This window comes from Oncorhynchus keta, chromosome 10 (genome assembly GCF_023373465.1).
Source record: "Oncorhynchus keta strain PuntledgeMale-10-30-2019 chromosome 10, Oket_V2, whole genome shotgun sequence".
Lineage (NCBI taxonomy): Eukaryota > Metazoa > Chordata > Actinopteri > Salmoniformes > Salmonidae > Oncorhynchus > Oncorhynchus keta.
This window is the reverse complement of record NC_068430.1, coordinates 25,534,970-25,553,095: the sequence shown is the minus strand read 5'-3', so window position 1 is coordinate 25,553,095 and position 18,126 is coordinate 25,534,970. Positions and strand designations below refer to the sequence as shown.

Genomic DNA, 18,126 nt, shown 5'->3' with positions numbered 1-18,126 from the left:
TTGACCTGTTTAAAGGTCTTGCTCACATCGGCTATGGAGAGCGTGATCACACAGTTGTCCGGAACAGCTGATGCTCTCATGCATGCCTCAGTGTTGCTTGCCTCGAAGCAAGCATAGAAGTAATTTAGCTCGTCTGGTAGGCTTGTGTCACTGGGCAGTTTGCGGCTGTGCTTCCCTTTGAAGTCTGTAATAGTTTGCAAGCCCTGCCACAAAGGACGAGCGTTGGAGCCGGTGTAGTATGATTCAATCTTAGCCCTGTATTGGGGATTTGCCTGTTTGATGGTTCGTTGGAGGACATAGCAGGATTTCTTATAAGCAATCTGGTTAGAGTCTCACACCTTGAATGTGGCAGCTCTACACTTTAGCTCAGTGCGAATGTTGCCTGTAATCCATGGCTTCTGTTGGGGTATTTATTGATAAAGCCAGTGACTGATGTGGTGTACTCCTCAATGCCATCGGAAGAATCCCGGAACATGTTCCAGTCTGTGCTAGCAAAACAGTCCTGTAGTTTAGCATCTGCTTCATCTGATCACTTTTTTTATAGACCGAGCCACTGGTCCTTCCTGCTTTAATTTTTGCTTGTAAGCAGGAATCTGGAGCATAGAATTGTGGTCAGATTTAACAAATGGAAGGTGAGGGAGAGCTTTGTATGCTTCTCTGTTTGTGGAGTACAGGTGATCTAGAATTGTTTTCCCTCTGGTTGCGCATTTAACATGTTGATAGAAATGAGGTAAAACTGATTTAAGTTTCCCTGCATTAATGTTCCGGCCCCTAGGAGCGCCGCCTCTGGGTGAGCGGTTTCCTGTTTGCTTATTTCCTTATACAGCTGACTGAATGCGGTCTTATTGCCAGCATCCGTCTGTGATGGTAAATAAACAGCCACGAAATGTATGGATGAAAACTCTCTTGGCAAGTAGTGTGGTCTACAGTTTATCATAAGATACTCCAATTCAGGCGAGCAAAATAAGACTTCCTTAGAATTAATGTACCAGCTGTTGTTTACAAATATGCACAGAACCCCCCCTCCCTCGTCTTACCGGAGTGTGCTGTTCTATCTTGCCGGTGCAGCGTATATCCCGCTAGTTGAATATCTATGTCATCATTCAGCCACGATTTCGTGAAACACAAGATGTTGCAGTTCAGGATGTCCCGTTGGTAGGATATTCATGATCGTACCTTGTCTAATTTATTTTCCAATGATTTCACGTTGGCGAGTAATATTGACGGTAACGGCTCCTTTCCCACTCGCCGTCTGTGGATCCTTACGAGGCACCCCGCTCTGTGTCCTCTGTACCTGCGTCTCTTTCTCTTGCCAATGACGGGGATGTTGGCCTTGTCGGGTGTTCGAAGTACATCCTGTGCATCCTGCTTGTTGAAGAAAAACTCTGTCTAATTCAAGGTGAGTGATCGCTTTCCTGAGATCCAGAAGCTCTTTTTTGCCGTACGATATGGTAGCAGAAACATTATGTACATAATAAGTTACAAATAATGAGAAAACCCCCCCACATAATAGCACAATTGGTTCGGCGCCCGTAAACTGCTGCCACTTCCGGCACCAGTTGTCTTAATTTTGAAAGATACAAGCTATATTACCTTTTATCCTCTAGGCTTCAGCTTTCTGGCTCTGTTTGAATGTGGCTTCATTGCTCGTTGTTCCTTGCATGCGACTGGCTTTGGTCTTGGGGGTGGCACACAGCCTGGGAGACAGGCCTGCTTGTCAGGCGCTGTTCAGGGCTTAAATGCCCCATGAGCAGTGTAGAGTTGCAAGTACAGATAGGATGCGACAGGCTCTCGGTTGAACAAGTAAGTATCCCAGCATGGCGCACTGCACTGCTCAGTGAGGGACCGCGCCGGACAGGAACCCACGAAAACCTTTCACCTCATTTAGGAGAGGGAGGGCGGGGCTAAATGTCCCCAGGGTCCAGAGGACAACAACTGGAAGTTACTTCCCACCGGAAATTACTGTATACTTACTGTATATGCATTATACACTATTATTGGCATTTCATTTTATATTAACAAATGAAAACAAAAGCACAAAATGAAAAGGAATGACAAATCTAAAGTTACTAAAATCATTTAATTTAAAGCTGCAATATGTAACATTTTGGGACCACCAAATTCACATAGAAATTTGAGGTATAGATCTGCCATTCTCTTTGGAAGCAAGTCTAAAAAGTTGTAGATTTAATCTGTTTTGTTCAGTTTGGTACATCAGGATCAAACAGCTGAAAATACAATATTTTTGGTTATTGAAAAGATATTTCACAGCGGTTTAGATGGTACAACGATTCTCTACACTTTGATTGTTTTATCACATGAACTGAAATGAGGCGAACTATCAGAATTGTAGCATGTTGCATCTTTAAGAGATGGAGAATGACATAATCAAATAAAAAATTATGCCAAAACACCAACAATGCGTGGTTACTCTCTGTACTGCACTATTTGAAAAATGTTTGTTCTAATGAATTTCAATAAACATAAGGGAGACCATTTTAATGTATGTACTGTAATGTAATGTATACATGTCTTTCTGTGAGGAGCCACCCATTACATTTTGGTGTTTTGGCTTAAGGCTAATTTCAATCAAATTGTTTTAGCGGTGTTGGAAGTGGAACTGCGTTAAAGCTGTTCAATTCACAAGCAGCTCGTTGTGTGACCTTATCGTGTATAATGCCATCGGATGCAACAAAACCACACCTGACTATAATCCGACAAATCCTATGCAGTTGGGTTAAAGTTCATGCAGCCGTGTTACAAGTTCAAAGACTTGAATTTGACTGATAGGCATAAATCCCCCACATCCAAATTAACATGAAAACATGCATTAGCCTATCATCAATGGTTTGACATTTGAAAGTAATTATTTCTAACATCGATAGAGCCTACACTTTCTAGCTCCGTTTTGAGCTTCTAACACGGAAGGGATAATAAGGAAGGGTGTTTTTTTGCACACAAGAAAAGCCGCTCACCGATATGTCAGCTCATACCACAGTTACACCTCCAACACCGCCAAAACATCTGCTATGCGGATGTCGGCCAACGTTGGTTAACGCTCGATCTGATTTAATCTAGGCCTTAGTCTCCAGATGTTCCTCACATGCATAAATCTGTAAGAGGCTGTTATTGGGCCCAGCATTGCGTGATTCTGTTACCAGTTACAGTTAGCCCTCCTTTATAAGTACCACTTGAGGCCAGCCATCAGTCTGCATGAGGACTCTAAGAGCATGCAGGCCACTTCTACTTTTAAGGTGCTCTTATTGCCCATATATGGTGTTTTAGGTAACATTCCAACTTAGATACTATTGTTTTACCCACGAGCAGGCATTACAGTGGTGTTTGGAATTAGGATTTAGGTAGACACAGAGAGCAGACACACAGGCTAGGATCATGGTACTGGAGGGCCGTTTAGGAGAAATAGTATTATACAAAGGCTTAAATCATTTAATAAAAGGCATTTACAACAAAGGGCAGGCAGTCACTGTGCTGCTTTTCAAATATCAGATCATTCCTCAAGGTTTTATATACTCTTTAACTGAGCTTTCCAGATATTTTACTCTGCTCCAATAACTTGCTATTACCTTGGATTTCAATCATTACAGCACTGTTAATAAGCACCAGTTAGTGAACACAAGTAAATCACCCACCAATTCTCTATATCCACAAACGATATGGGTGTCAACTGGACACCTTTATTACATGCAGTTAGTTAATGTGATTCATGCAGAAATGTACCCAACAACCATTACTTAAACTAGACATTATAGCCTTGTTAATACCTGTCACTACCAAGTATGTCTTGATCTTGTCCACTTTCTTATTGTGCCCACATCTTCAGAAATGCATGTATGCATGGTATTAAAATGTGTCTTATCTGTCCACTGTTTCTGCATTGTGACCAGAGTTTCTGGTCTCTCCCTATGCAACTTATTTGACAGATTAATTTATTTTAAGACACATATTGAAGCCTTAAGTCAGTAGTGCCACATGTCAATGATTTTAGAGAACAGGATAATGATTTAAATGGTTTCACTGTCCAGATGCGTCTACACTTATAAGATTTCCAGACACAATGTGCCTGACAACCTTTAGAGATGGTCAGGAAGAGCGGATCACAATCAGATCACAATGCATCTTTCAATCATCTACACCTGTTTAAAAATGTGGGCACAATCAGAATCTGGACAAGATCAGGACAAAGGTTGTATTATGGCAACCATGTATAAATGGGCTTATATTTTAGCATGCTCTGAGTGAAATGTATATATTGATATCAATGTAAAGTGTAATCATCACAAAACTACCTTTAATCTACAACACAATTTTCAACTATCACACTATTTTCAACTATCATGCAGTCAGACGCAATTTGATTGTACCATTCAAATCAGATGCTTTTATTTACAGTGTCAAATGTAACAATGCCCCGGACAGACAGCAAGTTGTGCCTAAAATAAACCACATTCCAAAGTCTGCATTCCGTCCCGGAATCAAAGGCGACTGGGCCTTCCGGGCCCCCACAGACAACAGGGCTTTCCCGGCTTTTTTTCCTTGGATCACAGCCCTTTCCCAGAAGTCCATCCATGCTGATTAGCTGTACAGCGAAGGGGCCCATCCCAGATCAAATGTGACCCTTGTCTTTCTGACGGGCTTTCATTTGAGTCACTGTCACCAGCCCCCCACCATCAGAACAATGTCATCAACCCACATTGGGCGAGGGGGGACTGGCGAGGGGCGGATGAGGGGGCAACGTAGTTGTAGAGCACGTGTTGCCAGTCACACAAAAAAAACATGTCAGGCATGAGGAGTGAATAAGCTCAGTAAGTGGGGGATCCATCTTGTCAGTGTCACAGAGAATAAAGATTTCCCTTGGTACAAAAGGCTTTGAACTTTGGCCGACAGAAAAATCATGATTGCTCAAATAGGTCACTGGGGCCCTGACCTCATAAGACAAGATATTGCTCAGTGATTTGTACATTTTCATTCACTGAAAACACCCCTTTCCAAACACCAGTTAGTGAGCTCGAGTAATGCTCTCTGTAGAGATAATTTCCTATTTAATCCATTGTAGGTAATTTGGTTAATTATAATGATCACTTCCACGTTCCTAGTGTAATTAGTGTAAAGTCTGAAGGAAATCGTCTTAATTAAAGCACAGACTTGTAGATTAGATTTTTAACAGGACTATAAGCTTGCCTGTGGTAGTGTAAGTGAATGTGTTTGCTTCACTATTAGTGTTTCCTCATGGCAATTATCTCATTTAATGAAACTATTTTTAGAAACCAGTGTCCCGGAGTGTACGTTTATCAGTTTTTTCCCTAGACACTAGTCCTCCTGTAACTAAAATGAGCTTAAGAGCGCAGATGTTTTGCCTCTCTTCTCCATACAGATGTATAGAGTTCGCAACATTTTATCTGTGCCATTATGGCATCTGCATCTCCATTTAAAGTAGTCCATCTTCTTCTGCTTTTGATGTTTGAAAAACGTGTTTAAGCTAATGTTGATAATTTACCACCACCTGCAGTGCTGGATTCTTGAACCAAAGCTTGTGTGTCGTGAATTTATTGTGGCTACGAGATGGCAGTCATATAGCTTAACGCCATTTACAAACTAGGTGTAACGGCGTTCTTCGTTTGTTGAAAGAGAGTCGGACCGAAATGCAGCGTGGTGGTTACTCATGTCTTTAATGAATGAACCGCGATACATGAAATAACTGATACAAATACAAAACAACAAACGGAACGTGAAAACTAATTACAGCCTATCTGGTGAAACTACACAGAGACAGGAACAATCACCCACGAAATACAAAGTGAAACCCAGGCTACCTAAATACGGTTCCCCATCAGAGACAACGAGAATCATCTGACTCTGATTGAGAACCGCCTCAGGCAGCCAACCTATGCTACACCCCTACTCAGCCGCAATCCCAATACCTACAAAAACCCCAATACGAAACACAACATTAAACCCATGTCACACCCTGGCCTGACCAAATATATAACGAAAACACAAAAACCTATGACCTAGGCGTGACAGAACTCCCCCCCCCCTAAGGTGCGGACTCCCGGACGCACCTCAAAACCATAGGGAGGGTCCGGGTGGGCGTCTGTCCATGGTGGCGGTTCCGGCTCGGGACATGGACCCCACTCCATTAATGTCATAGTTCCTCCCCTTCGCATCCTGGGATAATCCACCCTCGCCGCCGACCATGGCCTAATAGTCCTCACCCAGAACCCCACTGAACTGAGGGGCAGCTCGGGACTGAGGTGCAGCTCGTGACTGAGGCAGCTCGGGACTGGGGGGAAGCTCGGGACTGAGGGGAAGCTCGGGACTGAGGGGAAGCTCGGGACTGAGAGGAAGCCCAGTACTGAGATGTAGCTCAGGCAGGTAGTAGGCTCCGGTAGATCCTGGCTGGCTGGCGGATCTGGAAGATTCTGGTAGACTGGCAGATCTGGAAGAGACTGGTTGACTGGCAGATCTGGAAAAATCTGGTTGACTGGCAGATCTAGAAGATCATGTCTGACTGGCGGATCTAGCTGCTCTATGCAGACTGACAGCTCTGGCTGCTCCATGCAGACTGGCAGCACCTTGCAGACTGGCAGCTCCTTGCAGACTGGCAGCTCCTTGCAGACTGACAGCTCTGGCTGCTCCATGCAGGCTGACAGCTCCTTGCAGACTGACAGCTCCTTGCAGACTGACAGCTCTGGCTGCTTCATGCAGACTGACAGCTCTGACTGCTCCATGCAGACTGACAGCTCTGACTGCTCCATGCAGGCTGGCAGCTCTGACTGCTCCATGCAGACTGGCAGCTCCTTGCAGACTGGCAGCTCCTTGCAGACTGACAGCTCCATGCAGACTGACAGCTCCTTGCAGACTGACAGCTCTGGCTGCTTCTTGCAGACTGACAGCTCTGGCTGCTTCATGCAGACTGACAGCTCTGACTGCTCCATGCAGACTGACAGCTCTGGCTGCTTCATGCAGACTGACAGCTCTGGCTGCTTCATGCAGACTGACAGCTCTGGCTGCTCCATGCAGGCTGGCAGCTCTGACTGCGCTGAACAGACAGGAGACTCCGGTAGCGCAGGAGAGGAGAAAGGCTCCGACAGCGCTGGAGAGGCGGGAGACTCCGACAGCGCAGGAGAGGCGAGGCGCACTGTAGGCCTGATGCGTGGTGCTGGCACTGGTGGTACTGGGCCGAGGACACGCACAGGAAGCCTGGTGCGGGGAGCTGCTACCGGAGGACTGGTGTGTGGAGGTGGCTCTGGATAGACCGGACCGTGCAGGCGCACTGGAGCTCTTGAGCACCGAGCCTGCCCAACCTTACCTGGCTCGATGCCCACTCTAGCCCGGCCAATACGAAGGGCTGGTATGAACCGCACCGGGCTATGCACCCGCACTGGAAACACTGTGCGCTCCATAGCATAACACGGTGTCTGCCCGGTCTCTCTAGCCCCCCGGTAAGCACAGGGAGTTTGCGCAGGTCTCCTACCTGGCATAGCCATACTCCCTGTAAGCCCCCTGAGCCCCCCCCAATAGATTTTTGGGGCTGCTTTTCGGGCTTCCTTGCCAACCGTGTTCCCTCGTATCGTCGGCTCCTATCTCCTGCTGCCTCTGCTCTCCTAAGTGCCTCCACCTGTTCCCATGGGAGGCGATCTCTTCTGGCCAGTATCTCCTCCCAAGTGTAACAACCTTTGCCATCCAACACGTCTTCCCATGTCCATTCTCCGAATAATTCATCCTCCTCTCGCTGCTCCTGCTGTCGTTGCCTGTTACCACGCCACTCGGTCCGTGTGTGGTGGGTGATTCTGTAACGGCGTTCTGCGTTTGTCGAAAGAGAGTCGGACCGAAATGCAGCGTGGTGGTTACTCATGTCTTTAATGAATGAATCGCGATACATGAAATAACTGATACAAATACAAAACAACAAACGGAACGTGAAAACTAATTACAGCCTATCTGGTGAAACTACACAGAGACAGGAACAATCACCCACGAAATACAAAGTGAAACCCAGGCTACCTAAATACGGTTCCTAATCAGAGACAACGAGAATCACCTGACTCTGATTGAGAACCGCCTCAGGCAGCCAACCTATGCTGCACCCCTACTCAGCCGCAATCCCAATACCTACAAAACCCCCAATACGAAACACAACATTAAACCCATGTCACACCCTGGCCTGACCAAATATATAACGAAAACACAAAAACCTATGACCAAGGCGTGACACTAGGCTAACCAATTTGAAGAAGATAATGTTCTGATCATTGGCTGATTAGTCCCAACCCATAGGAATCCCCACCCAGTTGGCTACATTAAAATGGCGGAAGCCCTCAATGGCAATGAGTGCTTCCACCTATTATCTTCTCACATATGAGCTTCATTTTTCACTTTAGACAGTCATGGAATAAAACTACCTAGCTGTATGCTACATAAACTAGAGGATAGACTTGAAAGAAAATCCATATAAATTGATGTTTTGGAACTTCATTTGAGCATAAGCAGTCGTTCGTGATAGTTCATGAACATGGTCTTTTACAGTTAATGAAATAAATGAAATACACTTTTTAAGAGCACCTCTAGTTAATTTTAATCGTTACCTCTCTATGAGCTAACATAAATTCAGCAAGTTCATATAAAATTAAATATTGACATGACATTATAATGAAGTAGAAATAAATACAGATCATTATATAAACATACACAAATGTATTTGAAACCCGAACTGATACTGCCATATGGAATGAGAGGCATAGAGTGCTTTATTTCTAGAGTCTGTTGGTATCAAACAAGTTGTAAATGTATCATCATGCATAATACTGTATAACTGTGTTTTGCAATTTATTCTACAAATCAAATTATCGACAATTTCACAGTGACATGAGACTTATGTGCATGTGGAGTTGTATCAAGTAGTGTAAAAAGTTACTCACACTCTTTTTGGATTCATCATAATCAACCCAAACCTTATGGTTCCTTTTCATTACTCATATTAGAGATAGTTAGAAATGATCGTTTTCTTTAGTGAACAAGGTGTAGTGAGAAATACACTCACTGCCTGCTTGAGAGCTGTGTTAACAGACCCTTAAAATAAGGTGTGATGTCTGCAATATATGCACAGACATTAATGACCAGGAGGTTACAATTAGCCTTAGAAATTACTGGGTGGGCTCCAGGCAGAGGTTGCACCTTTACCACAGATCCAAGATCAGCTTTCACTACCCCAATTTCACTCGTAGCCATTGAGGTATAACAAAACACAGACCCTAGATCATGATGAATGTGAATGAGGATGCAGCCCTCTCCGGCAGAAGATAATAGGTGGGTGGGGAGTGATGTTAGAAGAGAATGAGGTAGAAACATACGACTGGCTCAGAAGATGAGCTCCAGGTATATAGAACACTATAAACTCTCCCTGTGGTCGCAGGCACTAACTGTGTGTTCACAAAGCTAGGACATGGGGCATTCTCTTTGAGCTCCAACAGACAGAGGTTTGGTGGTGAATAAATCGAACACACTTAAAAAATTATCTTTACCTTTTTAAAAACTTCAACACATTTTCACCTAACATTACAATATTTTCGAGGGACATAATCAATAATCAACTCTTCGTAAAAAAACATGACAAAAAAAAGAATATAAACAACTTCTCAAAACACCAGTTTACATACATTTCTCTATGTCACAATAAACAGTTTATGACCTTAAGTTTGAAATAAAATATATTGTGATTCTTTGATGTTTATATCTCATTTCTCCCTTGTTTTGCAAAAGCACCATTGTAAGTACAAGTTAATGGCTAGTTGAGTTGTGTTTGTTCCAAGTGAGGTATGGTTGAGCATAGCATATTTTCACATGTGTATTGAGCACTGGTGATCACACCAAAATAAACTATTTACAAAAGTGAATATATAGACATATCTAACATGACATAAATACACTCATATCAAGCACATTTTGAGCAGTGGGCCTTGGACCTACTGGTTGGGCCGGGTTCTTATGTCTGTGCTAGTAAAAAGGAAGGAATCTGGGTCAAGACTTCAAGCTGTGGTAAAATGACTATTATCCAGAAGAATCACATAATTGATCAAATAATACAGTTATCACTTTATTCTACAGTCCTATTTCAGCTGGTGTTGACTTAGTCTGAGAGGCACTGAGAAACACTATTGTTTCTTTTTAAGAATTTAGCATAATTGGTAACTACCTACCCGGCACTTACATTACTAAACAGTAATCATTAGGTCATTATCATGTAATTACCATTTACAATGATATTTCTGAATAAATAGCAGGTAAATAGTGGACTGTAAAATAAGGTGTAAACAGACGATGATTAGTAAATTCTCTATAAAAACTGCATGTGCCTTAAAGGGGCAATCTGCGATTTCTACATCCATTTAAAAAAAAAACTTTTGTCATTCTATATAGCCATTGATTCTTGAAGAACATAATTTATATTAACTAAGGAACTTAGTTTAACTGTCTAATCCCATCAGAACCCAAAATATAACCTTTATTTACTTCTTTGTTCGTAAACAATGTAATTGTAAACAAAACACTGTATAACCTCAAAACATGGTTAAAACTATAATTTTCATGTCATGGATGGTCAGTCCTTGCATCCATAGCTCTGTCTATGCAATTAAGAGTGGTTACATTTATCCAGCCCCACCCCTTAGATGTTTACTGAAACAGAGTTGGGGGGGGGTGGCGCTTTGTTATTGTTTGAACTGCATATTACACACTTTAAGACAAATTACATTTTTACAGTTATGATGGTCAATAAAGCTTTAGCATCAGAATGATGTATACATCTCTAGAGTACATAAAAACTCATTTTCTTTGCCACACGTAAAAAAAAGAGTATGAATAGCAACAACACTCGAGTATATGTCCATTCTTTGGGTGTTAACAAAAAAAAACAATGCATCTTAAACTCCTGATATACAGAAACATTGATCAATATTTGCATATGAACAACGAATGACTAAGTGTGCGAATACAAAGAGCAATAACAGAAACGTTGGATGTCAATTCTATATACATAGGAAACAAAGAAGAAAATCTCTTAAGTAATAAATTATCTTTTAAATCAATATTTTACAAACTAGCTTTGATTCTGATACAAACTGATCCTGCATTTTTAACACGAAGACTGATAACAGAGAAAGTGTTCTTATGGTCACAACTGTCAATTAACCTTTTCATATGTTGAACTTTTTGGTGTGTTGTGTGTATTGTGTGTGTGTCCTGTCTCTTATGTGGAACAGAAATCAATTCCCAACTGTCTCTAGAAGGATGACAAGTCTCTGGGGCCAAGGGAAGGGTAACAGTGAAATGGAAAGTGGAGTTTCCAGCATGTAAGCGCTACAGAAACAACCTGCTCTCTCAAGTTTGATTGTTTGTTTGTCAAACTGTGTGTAGTGAACTGAGGGGACTTTTTTTTAAATGGCGGAAGAAAATGTGTATATTTACGAGCGTACCGAGCTCCATGGGTCTGTGCTCCAATGGGGGTTAGACGGGCACGCATGAGTATTGCACTGCTCACGGTCAGGCGGTTTTTCTAGAATCTCACAGCTCAGATCGTTAAAGCGTTCTCCGTTGGGCCTCTGACAAGCCACCAGCCGTGTCTTTATTCCTCCACCACACGGCTTAGTACACTGCAGGACAGAGCAGGTGAAAGAATAGTGTGTAAACAGAGTCAGGACAGTTGATTCACTCCATTGTCACAATACAGTTATCTATGACCTCTGACCTTTGACCCCTCACCTCCAGGTACATGATGACATACAGCCTAGCAAAGCAATTTCAGAAGAATGGAATTGTAGAATAATAACCGCTATGATAACGCCAAGGTTCATAACAAAGAGATGATGCATTCAAAGTGTGACTAAACCCCCTCAGTGTATCAGTGCTGTAGGACGGCTTGGGTTCTCTCACCTCTCCCCAGTTCCCATAGACCCACTGTGGACAGGGTCCGGACTCACAGGAGCGCTGCTCGATGGGTTTGGAGCGATCTTCACAGTTGTTGGCAGCATAACCATTCTCATCTTGGCACACCACCACACGCCTCTGGAAGCCGCCCGCACACGTGCTCGAGCACTGATGTCACAGAGAGGAGAACACAGACTGAGACAAATGGTTCACACACTCTCACAAGTACAGGTATGTATGCACTAACTCAGAGACAGGCAAATAGACATTCAAACACTAATACACATACATTCATGAGCATGTATGGACACAATAACAAAAACATGTTCAAACACATCCATGCAAATGTATGGTGCTCATCTATGCACTCATAACTCACTGAGACAAGGGGATCCTGGAATAATACATTTACCCAGAGTCACATATTGTAGACCTTTGCACATACAGACATCAGATATAATGAAACGAGTGCACATATAAACACTCACTCCATTAATAAATACAAACACACCAACCTACAGTATGTGAAAAAAGGTCCCCATTGACAGACAGTATACAAAACCACACATACATCTTTCTGGCAAGGGTCCGATTGACGGCAGAGACGTGCAGAGATGTGCTTTGGGAAACTGGATGGATAATGTACTGCTATATTAAGACACATATCCTCAAGAAGAAAATAACTCTTGCTATTTCCCATGATCCATTAAATAACACCAGCTATTTGGGGACACAGATTGTTGTGCAACTATAATAACCCAGTTTTTAATAACAGCTGTACAATAGGCTATTAACCGCCAAAGCCATCAGCACAACTCATTGACCTTAGTCAGGGGTAGGCAACTAGATTCAGTCGCGGGACAATTTTTGTTGGAGCAGATGGTCAGGGGCCCGGAACATAATTATAATAATTTATACACTGCAAATTGACCACAACTCAGCCCAAAAAGGGATTATATTTGAAAATAACAATAATTTCATACCTTGATAACATTGAGACACGATCATGTCATTTTAAAAAAAAATCTTAGAATATTAGAACAGATTTCCTAAATTAAACACATTTTTAAGAAGATTCCTGGTGATTTTAGTCTTTTTTTGACCAAAAACTAAAATCTATCCACTCCCAAAAAATCAGTAAGAGACTTTGTAAAATCCATCAGGCCACCTGTTGCCGACCCCTGATATAGGTTGTATGCATTAATTCAATGTTAAGGACACTAGGACTGCAAGATGATTGTAAATGGTTAATAAGAAATTCACCGCTCCCCAGGGTCCTGTCCTCCATTGGTGGGCCTGGGTTCGTCCTCCGCTGCGCCCATCGGCAGCTGTGGGCAGGTTCTTGCGGACGCCCCCGCTGGGCGAGGGGAAGGGTCGAGAATCACTGGAGCGGAGAGCAGGGCACTGGGACATGGCACACTCCTGCTCTGAGGCTGGACGGTCGTCAGGGTCACACTCCACCACATCCACTATCTGGTCACTGAGATTCAAACACACCACCTGGCGAGTGGTCTTCCCCTGCCCGCAGGATACAGAGCACTGTGTACACACACGCACGCACGCACGCATGCACGCACGCACGCACGCACGCACGCACGCACGCACGCACGCACGCACGCGCACGCACGCACGCACGCACGCACGCACGCACGCACGCACGCACGCACGCACGCACGCACGCACGCACGCACGCACGCACGCACGCACGCACGCACGCACGCACGCACGCACGCACGCACGCACGCACGCACGCACGCACACACACACACACACACACACACACACACACACACACACACACACACACGCCCACGCACAGGCACACACACACACGCACAGGCACACACAGTAAGACAAACAACATACATACACAAACAAACAATTCCGTGGCAGCTTAGGTCAGTGTCTTGTCGCTTTAAACATGGCTGACACAAACAGAAAGTGTAGTTACAGTACTTTAAGGGACCCAATTTGTCATATTAGTGGAACTTTTAACAGGCACTGATCAGTGGAACTTTTAATATGCCTATGTACAAGCTAAAACTACAACACTGAGGCTGCTTTGAAAGTTGGGTCTCATAACGGTAGAACACAGTCATTAAACTTCATGAACTAACTGGCCCATCCATCCGCCATGCCATTCTGTAGTTATCACCCCCTCCATCAGGTATAATTTCCGGTTCCATTCCATATCAGGAGTGTCTAAAGGGAACTTTCAGAGTCAGATCCGTCTCTTTCTCTGTGCTTCTGTTTGCTGTGGCCTTGGGCTGAGCTGCTTCCTGTCTGCCTGGAGGTCACTGAGTCGCTCTGGCATAAATAAGCAGTCAGGAAGACTCTCCCAGTCACAGGCTGTATATACAGTGAGAACAAGTATTTGATACACTGCCGATTTTGCAGGTTTTCCTACTTACAGTACAAAGCATGTAGAGGTCTGTAATTTTTATCATAGGTACACTTCAACTGTGAGAGACGGAATCTAAAACAAAAATCCAGAAAATCACATTGTATGATTTTTAAGTAATTAATTTGCATTTTATTGCATGACATAAGTATTTGATAGATCAGAAAAGCAGAACTTAATATTTGGTACAGAAACTTTTGTTTGCAATTAAAGATGTCATACATTTCCTGTAGTTCTTGACCAGATTTGCACACACTGCAGCAGGGATTTTGGCCCAATCTTCCATACATTCCTTCTCCAGATCCTTCTGGTTTCGGGGCTGTTGCTGGGCAATACGGACTTTCAGCCCCCTCCAAAGATGTTCTATTGGGTTCAGGTCTGGAGACTGGCTAGGCCACTCCAGGACCTTGAGATGCTTCTTACGGAGCCACTCCTTAGTTGCCCTGGCTGTGTGTTTCGGGTCATTGTCATGCTGGAAGACCCAGCCACGATCCATCTTCAATGCTCTTACTGAGGGAAGGAGGTTGTTGGCCAAGATCTCGCGATACAAGGCCCCATCCATCCTCCCCTCAATATGATGCAGTCGTCCTGTCCCCTTTGCAGAAAAGCATCCCCAAAGAATGATGTTTCCACCTCAATGCTTCACGGTTGGGATGGTGTTCTTGGAGTTGTACTCATCCTTCTTCTTCCTCCAAACACGGCGAGTGGAGTTTAGACCAAAAAGCTCTATTTTTGTCTCATCAGACCACATGACCTTCTCCCATTCCTCCTCTGGATCATCCAGATGGTCATTGGCAAACTTCAGACAGGCCTGGACATGCGCTGGCTTGAGCAGGGGGACCTTGCGTGCGCTGCAGAATTTTAATCCATGACGGCGTAGTGTGTGTCATTGACCAGGTCCTGCCGTGTAGTTCTGGGCTGATCCCTCACCTTCCTCATGATCATTGATGCCCCACGAGGTGAGATCTTGCATTGAGCCCCAAACCGAGGGTGATTGACCGTCATCTGGAACTTCCATTTTCTAATAATTGGGCCAACAGTTGCTGCCTTCTCACCAAGCTGCTTGCCTATTGTCCTGTAGCCCATCTCAGCCTTGTGCAGGTCTACAATTTTATCCCTGATGTCCTTACACCCTCTCTGGTCTTGGCCATTGTGGAGAGGTTGGAGTCTGTTTGATTGAGTGTGTGGACAGGTGTCTTTTATACAGGTAACAAGTTCAAACAGGTGCAGTTAATACAGGTAATGAGTGGAGAACAGGGGGGCTTCTTAAAGAAAAACTAACAGGTCTGTGAGAGCCGGAATTCTTACTGGTTGATAGGTGATCAAATATTTGTCATGTCATGCAAAAAAAGAGTTTGAATTTCCATCTCTCACAGTTGAAGTATACCTATGATAAAAAATTACAGACCTCTATATGCTTTGTATGTAGGAAAACCTGCAAAATCGGCGTATCAAATACTTGTTCTCCCCACTGTATCTATCTGTGTGTGTGTGTGTGCATGGTGGCCATAGCTGCAGCATGGTGGGAGTATGACTAGTGATCTCTGTCTGGTGAGAAAAATCTGTAAACCACAAGGATCCTAGCCCCTCTCCACAGCCCGTCACTCAATCCTCCCTCTATCCCTCACACTTCCCTCCATCCCTCACGCCTCCCTCCAGCCCCATGCTTACCTCTATCCCTCACACCTCATGCCTTCCTCACGCCTCCTTCACGCCTCATTCCATCCTTCACGCCTCCCTCTCGCCTCATTCCATCCTTCACGCCTCCCTCACGCCTCCCTCCATCCCTAACGCCTCCTTCCATCCCTAACACCTCCCTTCATCCCTCACACCTCCATCCCTAATGCCTCCCTCCACCCCTCACACCTCCATCCCTTACGCCTCCCTCTATCCCTAACACCTCCGTCCATCCATCACGCCTCCTTCCATCCCTCACGCCTCCTTCCATGCCTCACGCCTACCTCCAGCCCCATGCTTACCTACCTCCATCCCTCACACCTCATTCCATCTTTCATGCCTCCCTCACGCCTCATTCCATCCTTCATGCCTCCTTCACGCCTCCCTCTCGCCTCAGTCCATCCTTCATGCCTCCCTCCATCCCTAATGCCTCCCTCCACCCCTCACATCTCCATCCCTCACCCCTCCCTCCACCCCATCACGTCTCCCACCCACCCCTTACGCCTCCCTCCACTCCTCACGCCTCCCTCCATCCCTCATGCCTCCCATCCACCCCTCACGCCTCCCTCCACCCCTCACGCCTCCCTCCACCCCTCATGCCTCCCTCCATCCCTCACGCCTCCCTCCACCCCTCACGCCTCCCATACACCCCTCACGCCTCCCTCCACCCCTCACACCTCCCTCCATCCCTCACGCCTCCCAACCACCCCTCACGCCTCCCATCCACCCCTCACGCCTCCCTCCACCCCTCACGCCTCCCATCCACCCCTCACGCCTCCCTCCACCACTCACGCCTTCTTCCATCCCCCTGCCAACCAAACACACCTGAGCCTGTTTTATCACCTCCTCTCCTTGGACCAGAGAAACACCCAATCACACAAAGTCATTATGAATTGTGGTCTGAAAAGCACAAAACACAGCTAAATAAACTTCAGATATTATAGGCCACTGAGCTGGCTAGAAATACAAGTTAATGAACAGTGCAGAGAGAGCGTATAATGGTTGACAGATTTCCCAGATCTCCCTCTAGAAGAACTGTTCACAAAGGTTAAAGACTATAGCAATGGAGGAAAACACCGTAGCCACAAGACCCTCTAGGATTGTCAAATATTAAGTGGATATTGTATACATTCAATATATTTTAAGTGTACACAGTATATGCATTTAACATGGTGGTTGATTGAAAGACAGTAGTTACTTACTGATGTCCATTCTAGGACCTTCCACTGTCCGCAGTGCACTACAATGCACCCGTCGCTGGCCGGGGGCTTGACCAGGTGGGAGCAGGCTGAATCCTCTGCAACCCCACCCTGGATGTCACGGCAACTAACGTAGCGCATCCGGGTCCCTTTGCCGCAGGTGGCGCTACACTGTGGTGAAGAAGGAAGAAATCAGTACAGTACAGTATAAACACACACACACAGTATTTAATTGCTACATCGAGTAGTAGTGCAACCAATAAAACCAACCTGTGTCCAAGAGCCGAACCTCCACTGGGTTTTGTGTGAAAGGTGTGAGGGGACTTTGGTCCCAGGGGGAACTGGGTGGCTGACAGGACACTGGACCAGTTCACAATCCTGCAGGGACAAACAGACACATCCATCAAACCAATCACACTGACAGAAACACACCACACAGTACTATACTTTCATGTACTTGCTGGACACAACCTAGACAGCTCTGACAGAAGGGTACTCACCAGACTAAAAGTAACAGTGTTACTCTGACAGATCCCAGAAACACACAACGTTAAGCCTCTCCACATGAGGCCAACCTTCTGAATAACCTGACGCCTGTCATAACGTGTCACAGTGGAGTGGTATCCCAGTCTCCAATGCCAACACTGGGCTCCTTTCTCACCTTCTGCCCTGCTCTATTCCCCAGTGACCTCTCATGACATTTGAGCCCAGAATTCTGGGGTGAGCAAAGAGGGGCCTAACTCAGGTTTAGCAGGGCCATAGAGGGCTCCACATTCCACACTCTGAGTCCTCAGAGTGGAAACAAACAGGACCCTGGCAGCCAGCCAGTCAGGCAGGCAGGCAGAAAGTCAGGGGGAACACAACCTCCACAGCCTCACACTGTAAAATATACCGTAAAACATGCAG

The 18,126-nt window shown here is 45.0% G+C and overlaps 1 protein-coding gene across 1 annotated transcript in view; it reads right to left on the bottom strand.

The window, feature by feature from the left end:
- Positions 1-9,532: 9,532 nt before the first annotated feature.
- Positions 9,533-18,126, bottom strand: part of LOC118388427 (A disintegrin and metalloproteinase with thrombospondin motifs 9-like) — a 49,027-nt gene continuing 40,433 nt past the window's right edge. The window contains exons 24-28 of the mRNA XM_035777502.2: positions 17,491-17,598; positions 17,224-17,391; positions 13,207-13,482; positions 11,950-12,111; positions 9,533-11,669 (exon numbers count right to left, since the gene is read on the bottom strand). Coding sequence (XP_035633395.1) covers positions 11,481-11,669; positions 11,950-12,111; positions 13,207-13,482; positions 17,224-17,391; positions 17,491-17,598 — 903 coding nt within the window. The 3' untranslated portion in view covers positions 9,533-11,480. The remainder of the gene's footprint in view (positions 11,670-11,949; positions 12,112-13,206; positions 13,483-17,223; positions 17,392-17,490; positions 17,599-18,126) is intronic.